Source organism: Chlamydotis macqueenii, chromosome 12 (genome assembly GCF_036417535.1).
Source record: "Chlamydotis macqueenii isolate bChlMac1 chromosome 12, bChlMac1.mat, whole genome shotgun sequence".
Taxonomy (NCBI): domain Eukaryota; kingdom Metazoa; phylum Chordata; class Aves; order Otidiformes; family Otididae; genus Chlamydotis; species Chlamydotis macqueenii.
In genome coordinates, this window is record NC_141567.1 from 3875149 (window position 1) to 3902490 (window position 27342).

General features: G+C 43.2%; 1 protein-coding gene across 3 annotated transcripts in view; it reads left to right on the forward strand.

Annotated features, from left to right (window-relative positions):
• Window positions 1–27342, forward strand: part of ADAMTS17 (ADAM metallopeptidase with thrombospondin type 1 motif 17) — a 187130-nt gene that overhangs the window by 53123 nt on the left and 106665 nt on the right. For 2 of the 3 annotated variants that reach the window (XM_086757387.1, XM_086757389.1), the window contains exon 8: window positions 20991–21096. In XM_086757387.1, coding sequence (XP_086613513.1) covers window positions 20991–21096 — 106 coding nt within the window. Of the gene's footprint in view, window positions 1–20990; window positions 21097–25445; window positions 25449–27342 lie in introns of all 3 variants that reach the window. The other variant, XM_086757388.1, reaches the window with a different exon arrangement.

Here is a 27342-nt window from a genome sequence, read left to right on the forward strand (position 1 = left end):
CTTGAAGACTTTACTTTCTCCCATGGTTTTATTAATGGTTCATGGTCATGTGTTTTGATAAATACAAGAGAACAACTGTCTAAAATGCTGTGGAAAGGAACCATAATATTCTTTTACCAGGCGACCTATTTCTAAGTAAATATCCTTCAGGCCATCACATCTCATCATTGCACAAGGTGAGTGCTGATTACTATTTGAATGAAAGATATCGTCAAAAAACTCACTGGCTACAAAAATTGTGTTACAGTAATTTCTCATCAGGCACCTAGGACTCCAAACCAAGTCCTAGCCTAATGTCAAGTTGGTGTGTTCCTCCTTTCTGTTGCCGTTATTAAAAGGAGTATGTCATGAGGGAAAATATTTGCCATGACTTTGTTGATATGTATTCTGATACTCTGACTTTATTCTTTTCATTTCAGCTCCATGTCATAACTCATTTTATGTGCTAAATCATTGTGCAGTTTGACTGGTACGGGTGCAAACATGTACTGCATTCCACTCCAGGGCCATTTATGTCTGTGTGAAATTATATAGACATGTACGTGAAGCACCTGGGAATTTCAGTCTCCTTGCTTAAAGGGAGATATTCATTTCCTCATCTTCTTACCCCTCACCCCCTTCCTAGGTCTGGGGCTTTGACATGCAGTCATTGTGGGGAAAAGCACTCATCGGTACTGTTCTAACTAGCAGTCCCCAATGAATTTATGAGATAGTGTCCCTCAGAAGAAACACAGTAGATTTTCCTGCTTGCTTGAATAAAAAACATTCAGAAACATAATTTGTTAATGTTTCTTTTTCTTCTGTACAACAGGCAGTTCTTATGTTTTTGGTTCACCTGAATATACTCTGCTAGAACTTCTGAATTATAGTTTTATCTCCTAGACAGTTTTCTGGCATGATTATTTTCTAAATTAGAGATGATTTGTAGGACATGACCCAAGAACCGAGGCTTTGCTTATGGCTAAATACCATTTAATCACCATTTAGAGAAATCTCTGCTGTTTATCTCTGAAAGTGGTCATTGTGTTTGCAAACAGACAAGCTGAAGGCAGACGCCTAATTGATGTCCAGCTAAGCCCACATTGCCAAACAACTGTCAAGAAAAGCTCTGGAACTGCTCCTTGCTACTGTGTGTGTGAAGCTGAGAAGCCTTTGAGGCAGACATAAGCAGAAAATCTCATTATGTTAGGTCTGTGGGCAGACCATTTCTGTCTTTTGGGGTTTATAGTATTCCTGCTGTTGTCTCTCGCCTCATCCATGGAAATGGAGACTTGCAGATTGCAGATTTTACATGCTTTCTGCACTGCTTCACTGACTTCACACCCTAGCTCCATCACTTCCCCTTGCTGAGGATTTGTTTCTCTGGAGGATTCTTGCAAGAATGAACATTAAACAAATAAAATCATATTTTCTGCTTTCATAGCTCATCCTGCTTCCTTCTTTCTCTTTTACAATATAAGGCTGTAGAAAGAGAAATGATGTTTGTTTTCTGCAGTGTCAAGTATGCTATAATAACCCATCGCTTGCTATTGTTATCTGTTCTAGAAATGCCAACCCAAGATTCCCTGCAGCAGAAAGCAGGATTTTCTGCTGTGACACGCTTTCAGACCAGGTGGGCAGGGAAAACATGGGAGTTTGCTCATTGTTTCTTACACAAGAGCAGGGAACAGGTTTTGCACATCCTGATTTCCAGTCCAGTGCTTACCCGTTAATTCATGATGCCTCCCTGATAGACCATTAAACAGTGCACTGAGGGTTTTTTGCATCTTATTTGATTTTTTTGTAAAAAAAAAAAAAAAAGGATTTCTTGAGAGGAGAAGGAAATGAATTTGTAAATAGGGCTTTTCCTCAGTGAAATTCAAAGCTCTTTACCACAGAGATCAGAACTGTTATCCCCGTTGTGCTGAGTGAGGAAATGAGGCCTGGAGATGTGAAGGGACACGCCAAAGGACAGAGCTGGCTGGGGGCTGAGCCACAGCTCTTGGGTCTCAGTCCAGACCCCTCAGCTGGAGGCAGTGCTACCTCTTCTCAGGCCTTCCCAGTGAAAGCTCAGGTTCTTTGGGCAGCAGCCAGTTCTCCAGGTCAGTAAAATAATGATTCAGTCCTTCACCAGGCCAGAGGTTTGTGTTTCTTTTTTTTCCACTACCTGGGTCTTTATTTTTACCTCTGTTTACACGTTCCAGCCTGGTCAGTTTGCTGCGGACTGCAGCACATATTGTTTGAGAAAGCTGATGCATTTATAATTGAGAAACCTCTGAGGTTTTTCTTCTCCTGTCAGACGTACATGGCTTTTATCCAGTTGACTGCTTTACAGTGCCTTTATCCGTTGCTGGCTTGAAAACATTTCAGATAGTTTCTATTGTTTTATAGACCCTGTAGCTAAAAAACCAAGCTGTGTAAAAACATCTGTACATAGCTGTGCGATAGGCTGCAGACACATAGGGTAATAAGGCATGATTGCATTCATTGTAGCATTTGCTCCACTGGATAATCAAATAGAAGCATTCCAGTTGCGCACAGGATATGTAAGGGTAAAGGAAGGAAATGAAGGACAGTTGCCTACTGTACTTTTACATTTCTTTTGTCTTGCAGCTGCCAAGACTAAATGCAATTTTGAGAGCAAGTTTTAAATAACATAAGAGATGAGATTTTACTAGTGATAACCAAGACAACGGTGCTGGAAAGTGTGCATCAAACTTCCCCCACCCCAAAGGAAGCTTGACCTGCACTGGTTTTCATTTGGGTTTGTTTGGTTGGTTTTTTTTCAACTTTGGTTAACCATCTGGTAACACGACCTAGTGTAATACCTAGTCTATTTTGCAGAGTGTCTGGTCCTGGAAGGATTTTGCTGCACCAAGTGCACTCAATAGATTGAAAGTCAGTTTAAGTCCTTGTAACGCTCTTGTTTTTTATTTAACAATTCTCCCACTTCCACTGCCTCAGCACAAGCTCCAAGCCTTTCAGTTGTGATTGTGCTACACATAACACAAATGGGAATTGGGCATGTAACAGGACTTTGCAGCACTGAAAGTCTTTCCAGTGTTTACCAGCATGCAGAAAACATGGTAGGGAGGGTGTGCTCCAGCTATGATCCAGTGTACAGGGTCACTTTGTGGCTGGAAATGTTATTGGCAGGTGCTGTAGGAGGGGTGATGAAATTCTGAGCTGAGGCAGGAATGCACAGACTATGGTTTGCCATCACGCGTTAGAGAGAAGCACCTCCACTTGGTTGACAAAATCAGTATCTTACAGGGACACCTCACTCCCTAGTTAGATTTGTGCTGTATTCACAGCTCAGCAAAATTGAGGGGCTAAAGAAGAGGGCTCCTTCGTGATCTGTGGTCACAGCTGTGTTTAAACATCTGAAAATACAGTCTTATTTTTAGAGATTCTGTCCCACACTTGAGTAATGGTTACAATGCGGCAAAATATAAGTGATAAAATTGGATTTAATAGTTTCCTGACTCCAAGCTGATCAGCTGCGAAATTTTTGTGCGATAGTTGTAAATAAAAAGTGTGTAAACGTCACCTACTTGGAGGTCTCACCTAGGCCATTAAAAGTGTTGCACATAGTCAAAATTAATTTAAACTTTAAATGCAAATTTCTCTGGGTACCCTACATCTGAAAAATCATGCCATGCAGATAAAAATCCATCATATTTCAGCATGCCATCTTTTTAATCCTTTATATTTGACTCCTGGACAAGAATTCTGCATGTCAACACAGTGCATCCTGTGGTTTATTAAATGGTAAATCATAAAAAAGGAGTGATCAAGGAGCTGAATTTCCTTCAGCAGTTGTTGCTTGTAGAAGTGGAAAAGTCATTTAGGGAAGCACCTAGGAAAACTGAGAAAGAGGATGAAGCAGTTATAGAAGAGTAAGATGATTTACCATGTAATCTTGCATTAACATGTAGAATTATGAGCCGTGGCCGTTCAGGGGGATACAGGAGGCATTTGCGTTACAGGGATGGCAAATGTCAGGGTGCTGGGTGCATCCCCAGCTCTTCTGGGAGTTTGACTGCCTGGGCCGACTTAGGTAATGGTTCAGGTGGCCAGTTTTGAGGAAAGCACTTCAAGAAAGCTCTGCTAACAACCTTTCTGCTCGCCCTGCATGGGTACAGTGGGACTGCGCCTTTATCAGTGAGGCCACTGCCTCTACCTGCTTTATCACGCTCGACTTCAGCTCCCCTTCCCTTTTGGAGCAGCGCCTGCCTCAGCTGCTCCCTGACAGCAAACTCCAGAGACAGACGACGCAGAAAACGGGCAGTAATGTCAGCCATCTCAGCCGGTTCTTTTACTCCACAGGAGACTGTGTCCAAAGATAAGATGGTAACTTCATAATTTGTTCAGAATTTATGTCTTTGGGATAGTTTTGGTCATCTTTTGGCCTCACGTTAGAACATCTGGTGTGGAGATAATGCTCAGCTGAGTATTGGCCTGCTGAATCAGCAAATTCTCATTTCTCTGTTTAATGTCCAGAAAATCCAGAACAATTCTTTTAACTTCATTTCTTGGGAAAGTTTAAACGAGTAGAGGTGAGCAAACAGGCCAAACAGATAAAAAGAGATAAAAGAAAGCCAATATGGTTTCTAGGAAAGGAAGCAAGATCATGGCTCAGTGACTCGTTGGAATTCTCAAAGACTCTTTCTGCCAGAACAGACAAGGAGAAGGGGTGATGCAGTGGGCTTCACATTCCTAGCTTTTTCTAAAAGCTTACAGTGCAGTTTCATTGCAGTAGTTAGTGTCTGAAGTTTGTGGTCATGGAACATGAGAAATAACTGGTTTCAGTGGCCTGAGGAGTAAGTAGGAAAAAGTACTGATGAGAGATCTATTATATTTCTGTCAATTTATAATTCTTAGTCAGATGCTGCAGGGAACCAAGGTTGCCTCTGGACTTGTGTCTTTTGAGAAATGCGTAGGCTGGTGAGGTAAAAAATAAGATTCTGCGGTTTTGCTCATCCTAGGAAAGGAGGAGGCATTAATAATCAACAGTGCTGGTATATAGTAAAAGATTTAGATTTTGTAGGATCTTTTGCTTTTCGACTGCCTTGCAGATTGCACGGGTTTCTAGCTGGGAAATTACACCGATCTTCATTAACCCCAAGTGAACACAATGTGGTACTTGGGATCGGTGCCTCTGATAGGCTTAACTTTTTCATTTTCTGTTTCCTCTGAGCAATTGTTTATTTTGAAGGTGTAATAATTCTCTGGGTTGGGATACAGATTAGAGAGAAACTGGTCCTCTTTCCTTATTTTTGCTTCCTGGTTAGATCAATGCAAAAATATGTGAATATATCTGTGCATGTGTTTGCATTTCTGTATCAATTTACATGAATGTACGCATCTTTTGATAACGTCCATTCTGGAAAAAAAATTACTGCCTCTAAATGCATGGCAGAGTTCTTTGAATTTTACATACCTGAATTTGACCAGATCTTCCTTGTAGAAAATACTGGGGTTTCCTTATCAAGTTCTTGCCAATTTAGATAGGAAGGTGGCTGTGGGAGATGGTGAAATTTTAGACTAATTCTCACTGAAGTGTGTGTGTGTGTAGATGTGTATTTATATATATAAACTGTCCTTTGAACCGCTGGAATTTTATTTGGACACAGGCATTCTGCTATATACACTTTTAAATTTCAGGTTCAGGATCCTATAATCTGCAAGGTGTTTGTCTGAATTAGTTTGACAAGTCTTTTTACCTTTTCGATCAGCTAATAGAAATATGTTGAACTTATTAAAATAAATAAAAAAAAAATCCCTAGACCTAACACACCAAATATCTTTTTCCTTCTGTACTCTTTCAGCATCATTAGTAGACTGCTAAGGATTTCTGTGTTTGCTTAGCTTGGAATTAGCCTTGTGTTTCTACTTTAGTTAGTGGTCATGAGCAGTCAGCAGGTTGAAGATATTTGTTGGTTTTGTGTAGTTGTGTCATACATTTTTGTGTAAGCATTTTGCCTGATCTGTTTGCATTAAGGCTCTGTCTGACCATAATTAGGCTGCTGGGTACACACGAATGTTCTGCTGAGGATATACTTGTTGGGTTTAATAATGTCATCCATCAAGCTCTAGCATGTACAGCAGTATTTGCACTGTAGTAGACAAACAGAGTAAACACTGCAGTTATTTATAAGAAAACTGGCCACAAAGTTAGGAAACTCTGTGGATGTTTTTATTTATTGGAAAGTTAAACTGATGTTCTAAAATGAGTCCATCAGTCTAATCAGACTTTGTTGTTCTTGAAATGAGAAAAAAAGTAAAAGATGAGGTGTCGTAGTTCAGCCCTGATCAGGACCAGACTACGCAGTCTCTCTCCCGCTCCCCCCACCCTCTGAGAGAACAGGGGGAGATGATATAAGAAAAACGGCTCAAGGTTTGAGATAAGGACGGGGAGAAATCCTTAAAGTTACCGTCACGGGCAAAACAGACTCGACTTGGGGAAAACTATTCATTTATTTTCTAAAACTAGCAGGAGAATGAGACAGGGAACAAGATAACCTCCCCCCACCCCTCCCTCTTCCCGGGCTTAACGTTATCTCTACTACCTTCCCCTCCCGAGCGGCACGGGGGGGGAAAAGGGAATGGGGGTCGCGGTCAGTTCATCACGCGTTGTTTTACGCCGCTGTATCATCGTCAGGGGAAGAACTCCTCGCATTCCTCCTCTGCTCCAGCGTGGGGTCCCTCCCACGGGCCACAGTTCTCCGTGAAACTGCTCCGGCGTGGGTCATCTCTTCCACGGGGTGCAGTCCCTTCAGAACAGCTGTCCCAGCGGGGCCTCCACGGGCCACAGCCTCCTTCAGGCCTCCACCTGCTCTGGCGTGGGGTCCTCCACGAGCTGCAGGTGGATCTCTGCCCCTCCGTGGACCTCCATGGGCTGCAGGGGGACAACCCGCTCCACCATGGTCGTCACCACGAGTTGCAGAGGAATCTTGGCCAGGAGCCGCATTACTCCTCCCCCTCCTTCTGAACTGACCTTGGCGTCTGCAGCCGTTCCTCACAACAGGCTGGCAGACGCCTCTCAGGATCCTTTTTACATCTCATTCACTTCTCATCTCCTCTCCACTTCTTGCAGCCAGGCCGGGCCGAGTTGGGCCCAGTCGGCTGCCCGGCGGGAGGCCAGAGGGTGAGGCCTGCAAGGCCCATGAGGCTCGCGCCTCCCCCTCTCTGCCCCCCGCTCAGCTACTTCACATCTTCTCCTCCTCTTTTTCCTGTTTTCCCCTACTTAAATACGTTATCGCAGAGGCGTTATCACGGGACATTCTGCTACCAATTGGCTCGGCCTTGGCCAGCAGTGGGTCCGCCCTAGGCCCGGCCGAGTCCACTGAACAAAGGGGAGCGACTTCTAGCAGTTTCCTACAGAAGCTACCACCTTAGGCCCCCCCTCACTAACAAAACCAGAACATGAGGTTAGATTTCTATTTAGCATTTATGTTTTCTATCTGTGTTTAAGAAACCTGTAGACTCATGTTTCTTATCTTGCATGCCTGGTTTGTCTGCTTTTCTAGCTATGTCTGTTGGTCACAGAGGAAGTACTATCTCCACCTTGGTCTTGTCTGAGTCCAAGTATGGATGAAATTCCTGACTACACCTCTCTCACCCTGTGTCTTGAGTCTTGATCCATTCAGGGCTCCTTCTGATCCCTCTGATGACCTCTTAAAAGTGTCTGTTGACTTGCACTTCAGCAAAGCAGCATTGTTCACTGGAGTTGCTCTGTACTTCCAGATAAACTTCACTTGCCTGAGTTTCTGTATCTGGACACGTACTTGAGCAGCATCTGAAGTAGAGATGCTTTCTTGAACATGGGCCTCAGATCCTGCAAGACAAAAATATTGCTCAGGACTATTGAAGTCCTAAGCTTTGTAGTTTTCTTTCAAAGGTGTCAGCTGCCTCATGAGAGTCTGATAACTTAATTATGTTTCAGTTTCGTGTCTCTTCCTCCCTGTGTCTCACTTCCTTCTTACATAATGTTCACTGATTTGCTCTTGATTTCTTTCTGTGTGTTCATCTGTCTCACTTTGATCTTCCCATTTCCCTTGTCCCTCTGTGGAGCAAAGTGAGAAGAGGCTCTGGGCACAGCCGTCTTGCATGTTTGCATTCTCTGTAATGTCTCTCTGAAACTGAGGAATGGGTAATGATGCAATACTCTCGGCTCAGAGCAAAGGTCCTGGATTCTGAGAGCATTTGGTTCTTTCCATGATGGGCCCCAACTCTTGCCTGCTGCGGTTTGTGTTGCAGTGCAGAGGTGTGTTTGCTGGGCCGGTTAGATCCTTGCGACTTCTTGTCTAAATGACAGATTTAAAAGTGATAACTTTTGACTGAGTATCTCGGAACGGTCCCTCTCTTTTCTCTTTGTATCTTCATCTTTGTTGCTTGTTGTATTTTCAAACATGGGAAAACCGTAGTCCGTATTTGTTGAATGAACTGGTGTGTTTACGGAGATGCAGACCCACTCATGCACCAGTGTCTGTGAGCCACATGGTCTAAACAAACACTGAAGTAAAGCTTTCTGGCTTTACACTGAAGTAAAAAAGACAAAGATCAGCCTTCTGGGGATGGGAACTAAGTGAAAAAAGCCAGGAAATTACTTAACGCGCCTTCTCCAAAGCCAGTGGTAGTACTCCTGTTGATTTCAGTAAGATTTTGCTCAAGCCCATGGTGACTATGATAGCTGGTACAATTAGATCGGATGTAATACATATTCAGCTTGTTTTCTGTGGATGCCATGAAGTTGTTTATGCTGTCGTTAATCAGGTGGCTTTGTTGGGAAATGCGTCTCATTACATGGCAGCTGCCAGGAGGCCACTGCTGCTGGGCACCAAAGCAGGCTCGTACAAAAATATCCTATCTGCGTAGCTGGGAAGTTACAGCTGTTACCGCTGCAAATTCTCTCCACGAGGCACTTACTGAGGGGGGCTTGACAGCTGAGAAAACCCCTACAAGCCAAGCAGACTCAGAAGGTTGTCCTGACGCTCCAGTACAAAGAGCTAGAGCAATAGCATGGAGATGTGCGCATGGAAATGTCCCGCTGGCTCTGGCGGTTACAGTGACGGTGAGTTTCCTTAGTGCTGCCTGCAGGTGCGGCCTTCTCGTGAGCCTCACGTGCTGTCATTTCTGAATTCAGACTGTAAAGACATCAGGACTGGGACTGTGCCTTGACTTGTGCCTGTGAGGCACCAGGGACTCTTTTGGCTGCTGTCAATCATCGCAAGCTCAGTGGTATTCATCCAGATTTGTGTTTTCTTTCACAGGAGCTCGAGTTTGAACATGAGAGATTTCTTTTTATTAAGTGTGAGAAAGGCTCATGCTGGTCTTTTTCTTAGTGAAAATTTCTCTCTGGCTTGTGTTACTTTAAAGGTGACCTTTTATTTTTGAGTAATTTAGAGAAGAAGTACTAAAGAAAGTAAATTCAGGACGTATTAAAAATACCTCCGGCTACGTTACCTCCAAAACGAGCTATGACTTTTCTGTCAGGCTGGCACTGTGTCTGTGTAAAGTACTGTGCGGGTCCTCCCCTGCCTCTGGGGTGGAAGTGGGAAGGGACAGCTCTGTTTGGGAAGCCAGAGGAGGGCCCTTCAGGTTAATAGTCATTTTAACCTGATCTGGTGAATGTGTGTATGCCGTGTGTGCGCTCTGTGCTTATGTCTGTTTATCCAAATGAAAGTCTCCCCCTAATAGCTTTTTAACCCCCTGGCCAATTTGAGTCACGTTTGAGGATAAGGATCTCAGAAACAGTAGGCTTTTGGAAGTTTTCTGAAAACTAGGAAACTGAGTAGAGGAGAAAGCCCTCTCCCTTAGATGCTGCCACTAAGGGAGAGATTGCATCACCCACATTTACATCAGAAGCCCCATGTGGAAGTGCAAATGTGTAGGAAATCAAGCCATTAATTTTGCAGTGAGTTTGGGGGAGTTTTTTATATTGTCGCCTCCTCTTCCACTGTACTATCATGCTCTGCCAGAAGAAATGTGCTGACTGTGGTACTGCGTGAGGAGAGCAGCAGAGCCATGGCACTGCCTTATTCTCCTCTTCCTGCCCGCGACGTGGAAGTATCATTTGCACTCTCTCCTCCTGGCAGCAGAGGTAGTAGCCAGTGCTGAGGTGTTAGAGACCAGCTTCGTCCTCTTGCACGATACGAGCTTTTCTGCCCAAGTTCTGACGTCAACCTGATTGTTGAGACTATCAGGCACAAACCCCAGGTTTGACAGTTTTCTCAAGTCAGACAGGCTGTGAGGTTAAGTCAGCACTCAGCAAAGAATTAAAACAGAAAGGCTGAACCAAGAATTGCTAAATAGGTTTATCAGTGCGTGTGTTGGCTGGCAGCTTGACAAAGTGAAGCCAGGAGCTTAGACAGCCCTGTAAGTCAGGATGTAGGAGCTGTAATTGAGAAGTATCACAGAAGCAATTTGGAAAAGCATCTGCTCAAAGTTTGATTACTGTGAATCATCCCTTTCTGCTGGCCTGCTCTGCTAGTCGCCTGAGCTGCTCTGATTCTGCCAAAAGAACGGCTTGACGCACATACAGCGCCTAAAAATAAAATACACTCAAAATATTAACGTTTCGAAAGTATAGGTTCATTCACTTTTTGAGAGTAACAATTGCTTAGTCATTCTTTAAGAACATGGAAAGAATTTAATTGAGAGTCATGGAAGAATGCCATTCATCAGCAGCACAGGTGTTCGGCCATCTCTGAAACTGTCCCGTTCAGCAGATTGTGCTGAAACTCTCCAGACACTGAAACGTTGTTCATGAGGCACTGCTGAATGCTGCTGAAGGATTGCAGGACTCATCCTCGCGCGTGAACCCACCCCGACCAACACCACGGCAGGCTGAGGTAGGCATGGCTCAGGAAAGCTCTTGAAACTGCTAAAAGTATCTTTTGATTTATTTTCATAGCTTCATGAGTTTCTTAGTGTTTGCAATTACGAGAAAGAACAGCTGGAACTGAATGCTGGACCCTGACTGTTAGCTCTTAAAGCAGATGCTGTTTGGTGCAGAGACTCCAAATATTTTTTCTGATTTATTGCCAACTCTGACCTTGTCTCTTCATTCTGGAAGGGAGATACTGAGGAATTTGAAGGCTCCAGGATCCCTGCTGCTGAATTCCATGTTCCTCTTTGTTTCACAGTCTCATTAAAAGCTCTAATTCTTCTTCATTCCCCTTCATTCTCTCTGAACTCAGGCCCTCTGTTGAAGCAGATGGCTAAGACAAACTGACAAATTCAAAACTACAAGTCACAGAACTAATCTAAAAAAGCAGAGTGAAAAGAGCCTCAAAGCTGGTTTTGGAACCCTACACAGTTTGCAAAGCTGCAGCTATTGCAGGCAATGCCAGGGTTAGTTTTCCATTTCCTGGAAGATTGTAGCCTTCAGATGGGAACCCGTCCTGAGAACAGGATGGGTGTTAGTGGACTGGCATAGGCATGTGGCAGAGTGGTGAGCATGGGACATGGTAGCCCTCGAGGACTTTCCTTTCTGATGGCAGAGTTGGTTTTTTTTTTTTCTTTTGGTGAGTTATTTCCTGAAAGATGCAGCTGACGGGACACTGAAGTAATTCTTGAGTTCAGGCCTATTCCACCGAATAGGACAGGTCAAAGTGAAAATACTCAAATGTTGAAATAATTTTGATTTTTGGTAACATCTGAGAAAGTGAAGAGTGAGATTCATGAAGGCTGTTTAGAGAAGGATCAGGTGGAGGTCTCTCCTCTTGTCAAGCCATCCAGCAGGTGAGAGATGTGGACTCATTTCTATCCTCTGTGTCTCTGCTTCAGCCATTGAAGTGTAAAACAGTTATGCACACAGCTCCACAAATCCTAAATCCAGTGCTGAGTCCTCCTGTTGCCTTGGTAGGTTGCCCGTCTTTTGTGTATTATCATGCCAATATTTGCATGGATGTGAGAAGGGAAGATCCTGCTTGATTCTACAACAGGTTGTAGGAAGGACCAGCAGGTTCATCTCTGCAGTGCAGTCCACATCCACTTAACGAAATGAGACCAAGAGAAGGCATTCAAATCCAAATGCCTTTGAGCCCCAGGCAGGGGTGACTTTTAAGGGCTAGAATCCAAATGCTAATTTACAGTTTGGTTTCACAGTTGTTGGTGATGTTTTCTTTGAGTTCACAGTCACATGTTCCTGTAGTCTTTCAAAAGCATCAGATCTCTCCTGGCTGGATCTGATTCCTTTTTGGTGCAAGATGTCCTTGACTAACCTTGTCCCCTGTGCCTGTCTCTTTTTCTTTCAATAGCTTGTATCCCGGTTATTTCCCTTGCCTGTTTCTGTACCAGTTCTAACAGCTATCCTTTCCTTGTGCTAAGTGCCATTTTTTGGCCCACACTAAGGCACAGGCCTCCCTGCCTGAAAACCTGAAAACTTCCACGTCCTCATCAGGCCTTGTTGCAGTCCAGCTCCTGCCTTTCCTCAAGTGAACCCATGATACCGGAGACATATGACCCAAGGCTGTAGATCCATTTTTCTCCAGCAGTTAAGTACACACAGAAGTTCTCAGAGAGCTCATCTTTGCTTCTGATCTTATCTCCTGCCCTCCTTGACCCCTGCCTCCCACAGGATTGACTCCCTGCTGCTTACGAGATCAAAGTCATGTTTCTTGAAAACTTCTGAAAAACCCATATTATCTCCATTTGCTACATTTCTGTCCCTGTCTCCTCTCAATTCCTAATCTCTCCCCTTGTTCACTAAATTTGAATTATGCCAAGCTTCTGTATACTTCCCAGCACTATGTGTTAACTCATCCAGTCGATCGGTGCCTCCCCAACTGGAGTCCTGCTCTCAGATCCGCCTAGCTAGCTTTTCCCCTGCCTTTCATCTTAACAGGAGTACAGCTGTTGTAATTTATCTTCCTTTGGGTAATTAAGCCCGTGTATTGCCATGTGTGTGTGCGACGATGGAGACTTTCAGCACTGTGTAATGATGTCTATAAACAGATGGTGAATTATCTGCCAGGGTTTGAGAATCTACATGCAGAATGGTGGTTTGATTTGAACTGAATATCCCAAACTTCTTATTTAACTAGAGAAACAGGAATGCAGAAAGGAGCTGTGTTTTTGCCTGTTTGAGATGTGCATTCAGCAGCAGCCTGGGCTCCTGTCGCTGGGGAGTGTGCGGGAGAAGCTCTCTGGAATGTGGCTGTTAGCATATCAAAGTAGAGTAAACATGTTGATGATACTCTGCTTCCTCTGCTCCAGTTAATTAAGCCACTCCTCATGTCATGTTAGATGGAGAGGATTTATTAATGTGCTGTCATCTAGGGAGGCAATGGTTTGCTGAAAGGGAGGAGTCATGTTAATGGCATAGAGGATGTCATGCTGAACAAAGAGCAGATGTCAAATAAATAGAGTATTTCTTTTTATCTCCTTCTTTGCTGAGGTCTTAGATCCCAGTGCTTTATCATAAAAGCTTCGAAAATTAGGGCTAGAAAGAACTTCAGGTGGTCTTTTAATGCATTCCCTTGCTCCAAGGCAAGATCAGCGATACCTGTGTCACTCCTGACGGATATGTGCTCTGAGGCTCACCAGTACACGTGCTTCCAGCTTTCCTTGAGTTACTGTGCATGCCATACCTCTCCTCAGGTGCGGTCACTGTGGTGAATATTTATGCTTGTGATCGCAAATCCTTGTTGAAGGGCGTTGGAAAGGAATGTGGTTTTCAAAGATGCCCATGCCAGACCTCTGGGGGTTTCTGAAGGTTTCTGCTCTTTGCTGACATAATGCATTGTTAGTAGCCTGTCTGCCATGTTTATGTAGGCCTTGGTTAAAGCCTCTTCTAGGCCAAAAAGGTGTTAGAACCTCTGTCAACTTTCTTCATTTCAATGCATTTGGTATCTGAAGCAACCTTTTACTAGCTTGGATGAGGACAATTAGCCCTAAAGTCATGAGGGCTCTCGATCTCTAGGGCTTTTTAACTGTCTGGGCAGCCCCTTGTACACTGGGAGAGGCTCTGCCTGAATCAGTGAATTAGCACAGTGTAAATCCAATGCAAGGAGCACTGGAATAAGGCTCTTGGTATCTTGGGGAATGTCTGTGTGTGGGCAAGTTAAAGGAGCAGATAAATGCTTCATCCATTAAACTTGGAAACCCGGAGAGTTGCCAGGAAACATAAAAGCCCTGCAGAAAGACTGAAAGCTAGAGCTGAGAGTTTCTGGGGAAGGGATTCTGTACGTTCCATTAATTACTGTCCTGCAGGGTAATTAAACAAAGAGAAGAAGAAGATAGCAAAAGCACTCCTTTAGCACTAATGATTTGCAGAATCTTGACTTCTTTACAGGTTTACAGACATGAAGAGGCCTGGCCTCACAGAGGCCTTTTTATCCCAGAACGAGAGAGTCAGGCAACTAACTTGCATGGACAAACCATGGTTTGATGTCAGCTAATCTGTTTGAAAATGGGGGCAGCGCAGAGTTCAGCGTGGGCTGCAAGAGTCCACTGAACAGTTCAGTGGTGCCATGGCTAAGATTTGGGTGTATCTGTGTGAATCACAGTCATTTCACAAAGACTAAGGCACACGGTTGAATCTGGCGCTCACAATCAAAGCCTTGGTCTTGTGAAATGTTAGCCAGGGCCAGTCGCTAGACCCTTGGGTGTCGTAGCAATATTTCAGTACCAAGTATCTTTAAGTCGTCAGAAAAGTATTCCCTATAAAAGATATTGTGCGTTTCATTTGTTTGTGCTGTTAGGACCTTGTGTTCTGAGGAGTATTACGTTACGAGCTCTAGAAACATCACAGCTAGTATTGTGGGTATCAGGGAAAGATTTTATTTGTTAGTCTTTCAGGGTGTGTGTAACGAAAATGAAGAGATTCAGAAAGTAACCACACTTTGTGTTTCAGCTATTTATTTTTCTTACTGGGCTTTTGGGATTCTGACAGCAGTTGTGTATACTGGAAGTGACAATATTTTCAGAGTTACAAGGAAGAAGAGATTTTATTGGGCACTGCAGGGCAACAGTCAGTCCCGGAGGGGAGGTGTCCAGCCACAGAGTACACTGAGTTCTGGGAAAGCATGCTGCATCTCTGCAGGTCATGCTGGTTTGAAGGCAAGGAACAGAGTTTTATAGAGGTCATGTTGAAATTTGGGATAAGGTAGAGTTTCCAAAATAAGAAGAGGATTCTGTGATGATGGCACATTTGCAACAAGTTAGTGAAGTACAGAAAGTCAGGGCCTGATGTGTGTTCTCAGAAGCAGTGGTGGCTTCTTGTGTGATCTTACAAGTTATCTGAATGTTGTGTCTTAGCTGCCTTTTCTGTAAAATTGGTGGAGTACTTGCCAGTCTCTCAGCGAGGCAGGTAGGAATACATATGTGGACTTGAATACCAGTTTGAGAACCTTGCAAGATCATCTTCTGCCTGCAGAAATGGCATGGGCTTACCAATACTAAAAAAAAAAAAAAAATCAGTGCTGGGAACTACTTCCACTATTTTACTTCACCAGCTAAATGCAGGGGAGTGATATACACAGTACACCTGCTTGGATGGTATTCTAGCTTAAATTCTGCAGAATTACAAACTCCTTTTGAGCACTTTGACTCTTCCCTTGTTAACTGAGCGACTACCCAGTCCTGCATAGAGAGTTGTATTTGGACCAGTCCTGTGCTGCCTTGTCTCCTCGATGTGATTCATCCACCTCCCACTCTGAAGGGAATTTAAGCCCTCAACAGGGAATGGATGTTCTGCCACTCAACAAAGTCAAATGAATTGAACTGATTTCTTCCCTGGGCTCATTTTTGTCTCTTGTACGGCACCAAGAGAATGAGAATAAGTTCAAAATACTGTGACTTGGATTGGGTACAGCGCTTGGCATGATTGCTAACTTGTTTTCATACCTGACGGTAGCTGCCTCTCGTGCACTGGATGTCGTACTATAATTCCTGTACTTGTTTCATAATGAGTCTGTTGTTTCCAGCGTGGTTTTCATTAAACACAGTGACAATGAAAATCATTGATAGGAAAACGGTTTCCATACGTGAATATTAAACTTTAATGGGAACCATGTTGTTACTGCAAGATTAACAGAAATTGGCATCTAGATGACTATCCAGCATTAAGCCAAATTAATCTGCCACTAACATTGCATGTCTGGCTTTGAATTAGCACATTCCATAAAACGAAGGAACAGCTTGCCCTGTTAGATTCTTCTGGATGGTCCCTGTAAACCAAACTTGGAACCGGAGGCTCAGTAGGACAGTGATGGTAAGAACCTTAGCCTCTCTGTGTTGTATGTCTGGAGAGGGCCCTGCCATGGATACTGTTCTATTTCACCCGGATACCGCTGACTTCTTGGGACCTCTCTTTATTCAGCTGTGGAACAGGGACTGAGTTATTACCTATCTGGGATGCAGTTCAGTAGGTACTACTTGTTTAGTGTTTTTACATTTTGGAACCTTTTCTATGTAGGCTTTATAGACAGGAAAAGTATTTTTCATTTATAAGTATCATAAGCACTGAAAGATTCCCTTGGTGACTGACTTGATGTGTAAATACAGGAAGGGCATCTCTGTCAAACATATCATTGCAACTGAACGGAAAGGCAGAGCATGAATCACTGCTGGGGTTTCCTGATTTTACTTATGTAGGATGTTAAGAGAGGCTACAGGGTTGTAATTGATGGCAATGTGTGAGCTGCACAAATTGAAAATCGTGGGAGGATGAGAAAAACATCAGCTCAACACCAAGCTAGTAATGATGGGGAATGGGAGGTTTTCTCTGCGCGTGTGGATATGCAGTGAGTCTCCCTCCGTGCCAAGCAGACTTCAGGACTTCAAGTTTGGCTCCCTTCCCAACAGCAAATGCATTGGGAAGAGGAAAGCTAGCCAAGTTTTAATCAAGTAAAAGTTCTGTATCCAGAGGTGGCTGGCAAAAGAAGAGATTAAAGTATTAGGAGTGCAATGAAAAGAAGACATTAGAGAGTTGAAAGCTGGAGTACCTGGATAAACCACTTGCTGAGTGAATATTCCACAGTCGTCAGGAGGAAGCCCCGGGTGTTTCCAAACGGATGAAATGTGAACCCACGCACCAGAACTTGTCGTCTTCCAGCTTTGGCTATCACTGTGGCAAGTATGTAATATCCTAATGCCTAGCTGAGCTGGTAGGATAAATGTGATCATTCCCCTTAGAGATATTGCTAGCAGAGGGCTCGTTAGCTGGCAGAAAGGCCAACAGCTGCAAACTGTTTATCTATGACAACTTTTGGATAAATCTGAGTTTACACAGTTGCCTGTGTCCTAAGGTTTGCTATGGAAGTGCAGATAGCTTCGCCTGTCCAAACCCAAGCACAGAAGTTATGGACTGCAATTATGCCATTTCTCATGAGAGAAAGGAAAAAACCCTCGCACTTGGTAACAGTAAAAATAGAAATGGGCTTTCCTTTTCCTCTACCACCGATGCTCCTGCTTGACTGTTTTTTTTATATTAAAAATAGATTTGTGGTAATTGCTGGCAGTCAGTAGGGCTATCTGGGAAGATAAGGACTTTGTCACTGAAGAAAGCCACTGTCTGTGTGTTTGCATGAGCACAGGTTAAGTGTTTTGTTTAAAAAAAAAAAAAAAAACAAAACCAAACCAACCCCAAACAACAGTTCAGCTTTCTTCCCTATTTTTTCATTTTCGCACACCTGTCTCCCAGACAGGGCCAGAAGCAAAATTACCAAATAAGAGAAGTTTCTTTTATATTATTCCCAGCCTGGTAGAACCACAGCATGCCAGGATTTTCATGAACATGTCTGAATTCATGACATTTCTCTTCCAGTTCTGCAGACTTGAAAGGCTCACATAAAAATCTGGAATTTTAAGAGGCAAACAGCAGTTTCCATTCATCCCAATGAAGAAAATAAATCATATTAATGCAGCTACCAAGGCATTGTACTACTGTCATTGTCAGTTAAAGGTGTATTTTTCACTGCATGTCAATTACATGGATCATTGTATTGGATTGCAAAAAAGTTGCATTTCTCTTAATGGTTCAGATCTGTTTACTAAAGAGCTGTATTATGTTTGCAGAACTACAGAATATTTGCTGTTCGTGTAAAATGTATTGGTCCAAAAGAAAATTATAGTCTTAGGAAATAGTTTGATAGAAAATATATATTTCAAAAACATTTTTGAGGCAAGCCTTTTGAGGCTTAAAATGTTGTAACAATTTGTTATAACTGGCTTGCTGTTCCAGAATGATTCTTATTAATAAGCACTCAGCAGTTCATGAGCCGGACTTCTTACCGAGTTCATTTCATGTACTGCAAGCTTTCCTGCTGTCTGCTTTTCTGGGATTATGAGTTTCCCTGCCCAGTCCACTTCTGTTCCTATATTGTCTGATCCCTGGGCTCCACTGCCACAGAAGTCTTTAATAATTGTAATCATAAACTAATTTCAGATGTCTACATTTTTAAATTGGCCACTGCAAATATTATAAAATGGCCACACAGGATTCACTTTAACCATTGAAAATAGCTAATAAAAATAAAGTGACTGAGAGTCTGTAACTGAGCCACAGGCACTTCTTTTTCAGCCCCTGATGGATGTATGAGTGTTAATCGTTAGTTTTCCACCTTTGAATAATGAGGCCTTTAGCACAGAGCAGTGTTATTGCCAGTCAGGTTCAGCGGGGATTAGAACCCCTACACAAAGACCTCACAAGAATTACCATTTGGGGTAATGTATTTGACATTTTAATTGATATTTAACCTCTCTTAATATATTGACAGAACTCTAGACTATTTTGCTACCCCACATCTCCCAGCCATAGAAATATTGTTCCCTTCCATCTCCAAGTGACAGCAAACATTGACTCAGCCTCGTTTTATGAAATTTATCAGAAGGGAACAAGCAGGAATCATTTCAAGCTAAACGGGCTGGCCTGATTGACCACTGGGCTTGAGATGAATGCTGGTTTTGTTCCTTCTCGGGTAAAACCTCATGTCAGATACAACTGAGATATGTACTGGCACTGGTGAAATGGAAGATACAGATGGAATATTCTGGTTGAGTAGTAGGAATAAACCAATTTCAGTGAGAATCTTGCTCTGGTCATTGCGGTTAGCTGTACCTAAAACTGCTGTATGGTAACCAAAATATCCCTCCCTATTCAGTGTAAGTGCACTTCAGCTGAGCTGGGTCAGTTCATTACAGAGCTGTGTTTGCCTCATCCCCAAAGGGCAGAAGATCTCCAGGAGCGATTTCTGAGTAGATGGTGGTTGTGTCACAGGGTCATAGCACACCATTGTGGGAAGAGCCTGGGCTGGGCAAGCAAGCGAGTGCAGGTGAACTCAACAGCCCTCAGTGGTTTTCCTCTCGCACAGCTGAGGGTCAGCATTACCAGCAGCCGATGGGCCTTCACAGTTTTGTGTCCTGTGACAACACTGTGCTCCAGGGGAGAGGCAGCTGTGCAGTGAGTTAGCAACTTGGCATGAAGCATCCTTCCTCCCAAGTCCCCTGTTTCTTGTATGCACGCTGGGGGAGGATTTAAGAACTCAAAAATGCGCAAAGGCACAAATCTAAAGAAGCAAGGAATTGGCTGAGTCACCTAATTGTTCCTTTTAATCTCTAGCTTCTATGACTCCAATATTCAATTTTTGCTTCCCTTTAACTGAAATCTGGCAGTTGTTCTTAATCTCAGACCTTCTGCTATTGGTTTTACAGTAAACTAACATTTTCCCAAACAGTATTTTCCTTCTGCCAAAAGTATTCCCAGAAATTGCTGATCCCAAGTAGGGTTGGAAGCGAAAGGCTGTTATTGGTGAGGGTATTATTACTTGTGAATCACCATAAGGGTGCATGGTAGCAGACATAAATCAGGAGAAATATCTACTTCCCTTTCAGAAATCAACCAGGAATGTTTTGTGATCCTTAAAAGAAACAGAAGGCACATTCATAGCCCAAAACATGCTACAGACACCTACAGCTGAGATTCTGTTCTATGACCTGTTCATTAGGCCATCAGGTGTGTGGACTGAGGGTGCAATTCCTTTCTCAAAGTAACATATTACCTCCTGAGCCAATTCCTTGACATCCTCATGACTTTTCTGCGAGTAAAAAGCAAGCGAGTTTAAGACGAGTGCTGAAATCCAGCCTTCTATGGTCATTGACTTTAAAAAAATTAAATCTTGATTTCATTTTTTGCATGTGGTATGAATCTGGCCTTCCTCAGTCAGCACTTTTAAAGTGAGCAAATGTCAGTGTCTGATTTCTGCACTGCCTTCGCTCTCTGCTGATGGTGCTGAGTTGAAAGGCTACTGCCCATCCCTTCATTCCATCCCGAATCCCCCATCACAACATTTCCAAGTACAATGCTCCTTTCTACAGGGGACAGTCTGGATGCAGGATGGGCACATGAGGACTATTGTTTTTCCATAGCAGGAGTTTCATGCCATAACTTGTGAATTCCTTTTTGACTTGAACCAGTTGCGGTGCCGACGCAAACAGGCCTAGAGAGTCCTGTGCAATTGTCCATGGAACCAAATCCTAAATTCCACTAAGTCGTAGAAGACTTCTGCCACCTATGTTGGCTTTGTGACTCACCATCAGGAGTCTGACAGCTTTTCTGACTCTGTCACTCTTGCTTTCTTTACGTCTGAGAAGAAGGGATTTTCTGCTTTTATTGTTTTATTCTTTCTTACCAACTTTATTCTGAAAATGAGGAGAACTCCATTTGAGTGTTTGTTAAGGCCACTTCACTGCATCTTCTAACATTGCAGTAGGGACCATTAACAGACAAGCTTAGAAGAATGTTGGAGTCAGTGAAATGTATTTTCCACTGAAAGCAGTGAAGGTGAGTGTGTTTAATTTGTTTCCTGTCTGACAAAATTCTAGGCTGATTTTTCAATAGGACAATGAACAACATACTCAGATGATTTTGTGTGCAAACTGCTCTAATGTTTTTCATACTGGGTGCATTTTTTCTCATTTTGGTTGAGTTACTGCTGTATGTTTTGAGTGAGTGAACCATTTCACCGATTCTGATGGGAACATTCTCTGTGCTTCTCTTGCAGGAATTGCTTACCTGGGAGGTGTCTGCAGTGCCAAGAGAAAGTGTGTTCTTGCTGAAGACAACGGTCTCAATCTGGCATTTACAATTGCACATGAGCTTGGGCACAAGTAAGAACTTGTCCTGTTTCTTTCTTTCCTGATGCCACTATAGCATACTTTTATTTAAAGTCATACAAGTGAAATTACTAGTGTGGCATGTTTGTTATGGTTTTGTAAATCTAGGAGATTGATAAATAACTTAATTTTAGGAGGCTTATGTAAATATTCAGTTCAGCACACATAAATCTTTCTATTTAATCCTCCCCAATATCTTTCTGTTTGATCCCCTTCCTCCTCCTTCCACTCTGTGTTTTGATTTTGAGTAGCCCAAAGAGGCCTCATTCTCTTACGTGATTGATGGTGGTAGTTAGAGACAAATTCTGCTTTTGTTTATGCTGTTGCATAGATCCACAAAAACAACATCAACTTCAAAACCTTTGAACTTGCTAAATTTTCTCTGAAGTTCAGGTGTCTATGTTGAGGATTTTAATAGTTAAATACTTCGGTATTGGTTTCATCTCTGCATGTGAAGTAATCTACTCTGGCTGAAATTGTAAACATCAGTATTTTGGAAATGCCCCTAAGCAGTATTATTTGATCAACAGAAAGAAATCATATAACTTGATTTATCAGCTCAATCATAGCTAACTAAGACACTTTGAACACTGACTGGAAAAAACAGCAAGCAATGTGATAATTCCTAGTCAGACAGAAATCGCCAGAATGAGATTACCGAATACTTTTTGCAGGTGACTTTGCAGACTTTTTAAAGCTGCCTGTAAATATCCCATGGACAGAAGAAAACAAAATTGACTGGGAAGGTCACCTGCAGTGAATTAGTTAACCCGAAGGTCAGCTTCCACATTCACTGCTTTCCAGGCTAACATGTACTTACTCATAATCCTTAGGAGCTTTTTCCCTTTCCATTGGCATCACTCTGGTTGCACTGTGTCACAGTTAGGCTGTGTAAGGTATCGAATTAGACCAGGAACAAATTTAGACCGGGGCAAGGGCTTTACCTACGGGATTTTCAAGTACTCCTTTAGCCTCTCTGGATGGAAGGTGGGAAATCCCACCATTGTTCTTTTGGGAAGAAGTTGTGCATAAGTTTTGTCTGCACCCTCTGGACACCTACTATTTTTGCGTCTGTTGTATCTTCCTTCCTTACAGTAACAAGTATTTGACAGCTAAGTCGGAGCCAATGTATCGTGTTCAGATTCTGGTCAGTCTCATTCCATGACAAATAATTATTTTATGGCAACATATTTCAAAGTTCCATGGAGGATATTTAGGTTACTACCAAAAATGACAAGACGAAAATGAATCTCCTGTTCACCCTCCAGTGACACCAAAGGCAACTGAGCCAAACCGAGGGTGGTTTCAGCAGAAATGAAGGACATTTGGTTTTGGTTTTATTTAAATTGCATGCCAAGATGTTAAACTGAGCCTAAACTTAATAACAAATTAACCTGTGGGTAATGTTAAGGGAAACTCAGCACTCATCTTTGGATGGGCCAAGAGCAGGAGGGAAAAATACTTGAGCTGCAGAAAATCCAGCTGTGTAAAAGAGTGAGACTGGCCTGCCTTGGTGTTTGCCAAGTTTCCCAGCAGAGCTGTCAAGCTTCCTTCTAATAATGCCTTGCAAAAAGTCCGCAACATAAAATAGGGGATGTAATGCTTTCGGATACAGCTCTCCATCTGTGCAGAATATAGCAAACTCAGTTTTCCTTTCTGAGTGCAGTTTTGGTGGTAAGACTACAATGTCTCTTCTCTGCTGGTTTTCTTTCTTTGCCTCCATCTTGGAAAACTATTTCAAGAGGTGGATATGAAATGTCTAAAAGGGTTGACAGAGGGTGGCTTGGGTTCAGTTCCCTGGAGGATTTGAACAGTGAGTGTGCTCTTGGGCAGAGTATCTTCTGCTTCAGGAGAGTCATGGGTCCCACTGTGGAGAGAGGTGGAGAGCTTAAATGAGGATTGCAGGTGAAGAAGGACAAATTACAAAGGAGACTGCATTTTCTAACAGAGCTGCCTCATAAGCCCCTTTAGTGAGAGAGAAGAGACTAGAACACACTCAGGCAAGAGAGACTGGAAGAGTACTTGAGTACTGGAGGGGCTTGGAGGGTCTGTAAGAGCCAGTCTAGGGACATAAGGTGTCTGGGTCTGGAGAACGTGGCTCTCAGAAGGCACGTGAGCCAGGAAGGCTCCAGCTGAAGCAGCCAGCTGGGTGAGGTTAGAGAAGCTGCTGGCAGCATTTTGCTGCCACAGGTGTTTTGGGGATATGTTCCAGGTCAGCCTGTTTCACAGTGAGTCGCAGCCCCTCTTCCCTTGGTTAAACTCAGCCATCAGTATGCATAATCAAAGCTCAGTGTGTCAAATCAGAACAGAAAGGAAAAAAATGCCATCTGTCTCTCATCACCCAACCTGAGCATCAAAACCATCCCTCTATCGTCTCATCCAGCAGTGAACAAGTTACTTATTTCGAAGTCTGTTCAATTTACCGTTGCCTTTCTGGCACTGAAGTCAACAGGAATCTTCTCATTGACCTTGCTAAGTGTCAGACCTCTCCTTATTTGTCTGGTTTTGAACAGAAACAGGATGCTCTGAGCAGTCCTGTTTCAGCATGTCTTGTGCAAACAGAAGGATTGTTTGCACACTTGACCTACAAGCTTGTAGTTTTTAAGAGACTGTGAAATGTAAGGAAACACATTGCAGAGATGAAGTCAAAGAAGCTGACATGAGCTTCAGGTTTAAAAATGAAAACCAGGGAAAACTAGGTGCAAGTTTCTTAACTAAAAAAAAAATATCCAATCAAAACGTACATCCATATTGGCAAAAATATAAATTTTGGAGAGCCATAATCTGAGCTTTATTAAAGACTGATTTCCTTATGAGGGTAGAAAATCTGAGATTTATTACTTCTTGCCCTAAGACTAACAAATGTCTGTGGAGATCACAAGCCCAGCTTGGCATTCACAGATAGTTTCTGATGTGGACTTTGGAAAAAGTGAATGGATTACTAATTGATGTGTCAGATTCCTAATCTGCCACTAATGTCATTTGGACTCACTGCAAAAACCACTATTACAGACAGCTGCACTGTGAAAACATCAAGACATCATTAAATAGGCCCACTAGGGTGATGCTTAAAGATCCTATAAAAGTTCATCTTCGGGTTTAAAGTATAGAGTTGTCGTTGCTTGCTGATGAGGTGAGTGATATAACTTTTATCTGTTGTAATTACATCTTCGAATCTGGAGCGATAATTCTGGTCCATGGCCACAAAGGGAGCATCCATTTGTATTTAGATACAATTTTTCCTACAAAGCATCCAGGAGAAGAATTTTGCTGTTATGAAAAGGTAACAGGCAAGGTAGGGACCGCTGAATATGTGATGAGGCTGCGAATCGTAAGCTGCTTACCGTACAAGACAGGACCCTCAGAAAGCCTCATGCCTTCATTCAGCTTCATTCCACTTCATCAATAGTGGATGTCTTTTAAAATAACACACTTCCATGTAACCACAGTTAGTTGGTTTTTATCCAGGGATTGCTGGGTGGAGTACTGTGTTCTGACCTACACAAGAGGGAAGACACAGAGATCACAGTGGTCCCTGAAGTCTTGAAAAGTGTAAGTCCGAGGTTCCTCATATTATAAACAGCTTAATATGCTGAACACTTTCTAACTCTCATCTTTCCTCAGACTGGCAGGGCACTCCATCAGTAAGAGCTTGAAAATGCCCTGCTGTTGTCAGTGGGATCCTGAATGGTGCTTCCCTCCTCCTCCATGAGCTGCACCAGTGTGAGGTTGATCTGAGATTCGTACCCCAAAGACCACCCTGAACAACTGTGACTTTTGAAAAATACTGCCACTTCCCCTTGCCCTGGATCCCTTTTTGCCTACAGCAGTGCCATTTTCAAGTCATTCTCCGAAGGAAAAGGCAAATAAGTTTTTTAAACAAAAGCTGGGATTCATTCTTGTATCCATTATCCCCTAAATGAAGCGGGTGGGCTGTAGCCAGTGATTTTTCACGACAACAATGCCGGCTTTGTTGCCATTTCTGTTTCTTTCAACAGCCTCGGCTTTCCTGTTGCGGGACGGGGGGGGGGGGCAGGCTTGGGTGGGGAGGGAAGATTCCCATTCATGAGCTAGCGGAACCTGGCACTGCCTAGATGGTGAGAGAATAGCCGGAGGTGGTATGGCTGGAAGCCACGCCGTGTCAGATGCCCTTAAGAAAGTGAATCAAAATCAACTGACGATAAGCAAGATGCAGGCCATTGCCAACAGGCTGAAACCGCATGACCTCAAACTTGAAGCTGAAACAGATGAGGACAAAAATGAGTCCAAAGGTAAAAAGCCTACAGTGCACAAACCAAACGGCTCTGGATTTGGAATCAGCCACGAGAAGAGTTTAGAACCAGCAGGTTTCTGTCTGGTATGATTATTTGCTTTAGATGTTAAGTATTGATAGATGCGGCTTGGTTAAAATTACTTCAGGGTGCATAATTATTTGCTGCATAATTAAGTGTGGCCTTTGTAGTGCATCTCAAGCAATAGGGGTGTTGCAGGTAAGGAAAAAGCACTCTCTGGATGTTCCCTTTGTGGCCTGATATTTATGCTAATAGAGTAGTGAATAAACTTACCTCCCTGATCTGTCTAATGCAGGACCCAGCAGAGAAATTCTGTCATGCAAATATTGCAGGCCGAAGGGGAATGTGTCTTGAGCAGATAAAATAGGTAGAGAATAACATCCTGTGACAACTTACACTGGCACAGCCAGGTCAGTGTGGTGCAAGTATACAAGCTCAATTCCTAAGAACCAAACAGGAAATTAAGTCCCTCTTCTCCTCCGCCCTGCAATTTATAAAGATTTGGTCATAATGCATTTTAAAAATGAAAAGTTTCACGTGGAAGCTGAGGAGCACCAGAGTAAGTGGAACACAGATCTGAGCAGTCAGGTGGTGCTGCACACTGTGCTGATATAAAAGTGTTTATTTTTCTTGTGATTCCAGTCAGCAGTGTCGGCAGCAATGGAGCCAACCAGCCAAATCGTGGTACTGGTGCAAGGCGAGTTGTTCTGGAAATGATAGAAAAATGGAGGGACCTTTGCTACTAAGTCTCTTGTTTTATCCTGGAATTATAACTTTTTGATGCAGGATGTGGGAGCAAAGAAGCTGTTTTGAAAGAAAAAAAAAAACCAAACCACCCTCTCTGTCTTTTTTAGAGCAGCTCACCATAGTCTAGCCTTGAGCACACCGCTCTACCGACATAGGCAGTCCAGCATAGTTTATATCCTGGCTGACTTTAAACATTAACCCTATTTTTTCAGAAAAGCTCCCATCTGGCCTTTTTCTGCTCTGTCTTGCTCTTTTGACCATCTGCACTGTAATGATGGGCAAATGCAAGGATTTCTTCATAGCATCTGTGAAGAGCTGGTTTTTAGAAGTATGACCAAAACAACCAGTGTAGGATCGTAGAGTGTTATGGTGCTGACAGCCAGACCAGTCACAGAAAAGAAGGCAGACCTTCCAGCTGCTGTTTGAAGTGTAGCAGAGGCACGAGTTAGTCCCACACTTATCAGGCAGGTTCTGCCTGACCTGGATTTTTCTGGAATGTTTTTCTTCATTGCTATTGCGAAAGTACACCAATTAATTGCCAGGAAGCAATCTGTCCCCAAATTACTTCTTACCTCCCAAAAGGCATTAAAAACAACATTACTGAAGCTGCAGAATCAAACATGTAGAAGCACCAAAGTCTCAGTTTCAGGATTATCTGGACAACTTCAACTCTAGTCCCTGCAAATGGGGCCAAACTTCTATGCACAGGGTGGTATTGCAGAGTGGAGTTAAAAACTCTAGTTTGACACAAACCCACAGGTATCTTATTCACTCCTAAGTGCATGAATGGTTTAGCAGAGAGAGACCTTGCAAAGAGATGGCCGTCCTGTGGGCCTGTAGGGTAGTGTCCATGTACGTGATGTCTCAGGGATGCAGCCTGTGGCGGACAGCGTCTGTCTTGGGACTGGATAGACCTCTCCCTTGGCACTGCTGGCGGTTTGGGTGTAGAGTCTGTCTTGTAGCCGAGAGCTGTGGTACAGTTCCCTCTGCGCCTCTGTAAAACACTGTGGTGCTGTTTTGACTATGCTGCAAAAGACAATGTGTTGGATCCACGTGTCTGCATTTGTATGGGTTGAACATCAAGGTCAATTGGATCCCAAGGAGGTTGGGAGCCAGAGGCAAACACAGACAAGTTTTGCTCTAGCAAGCTCAGGTTCTAGTCACTGTGTTGCTGCACCAAGACTTCCTGAGTAGCTGAGTA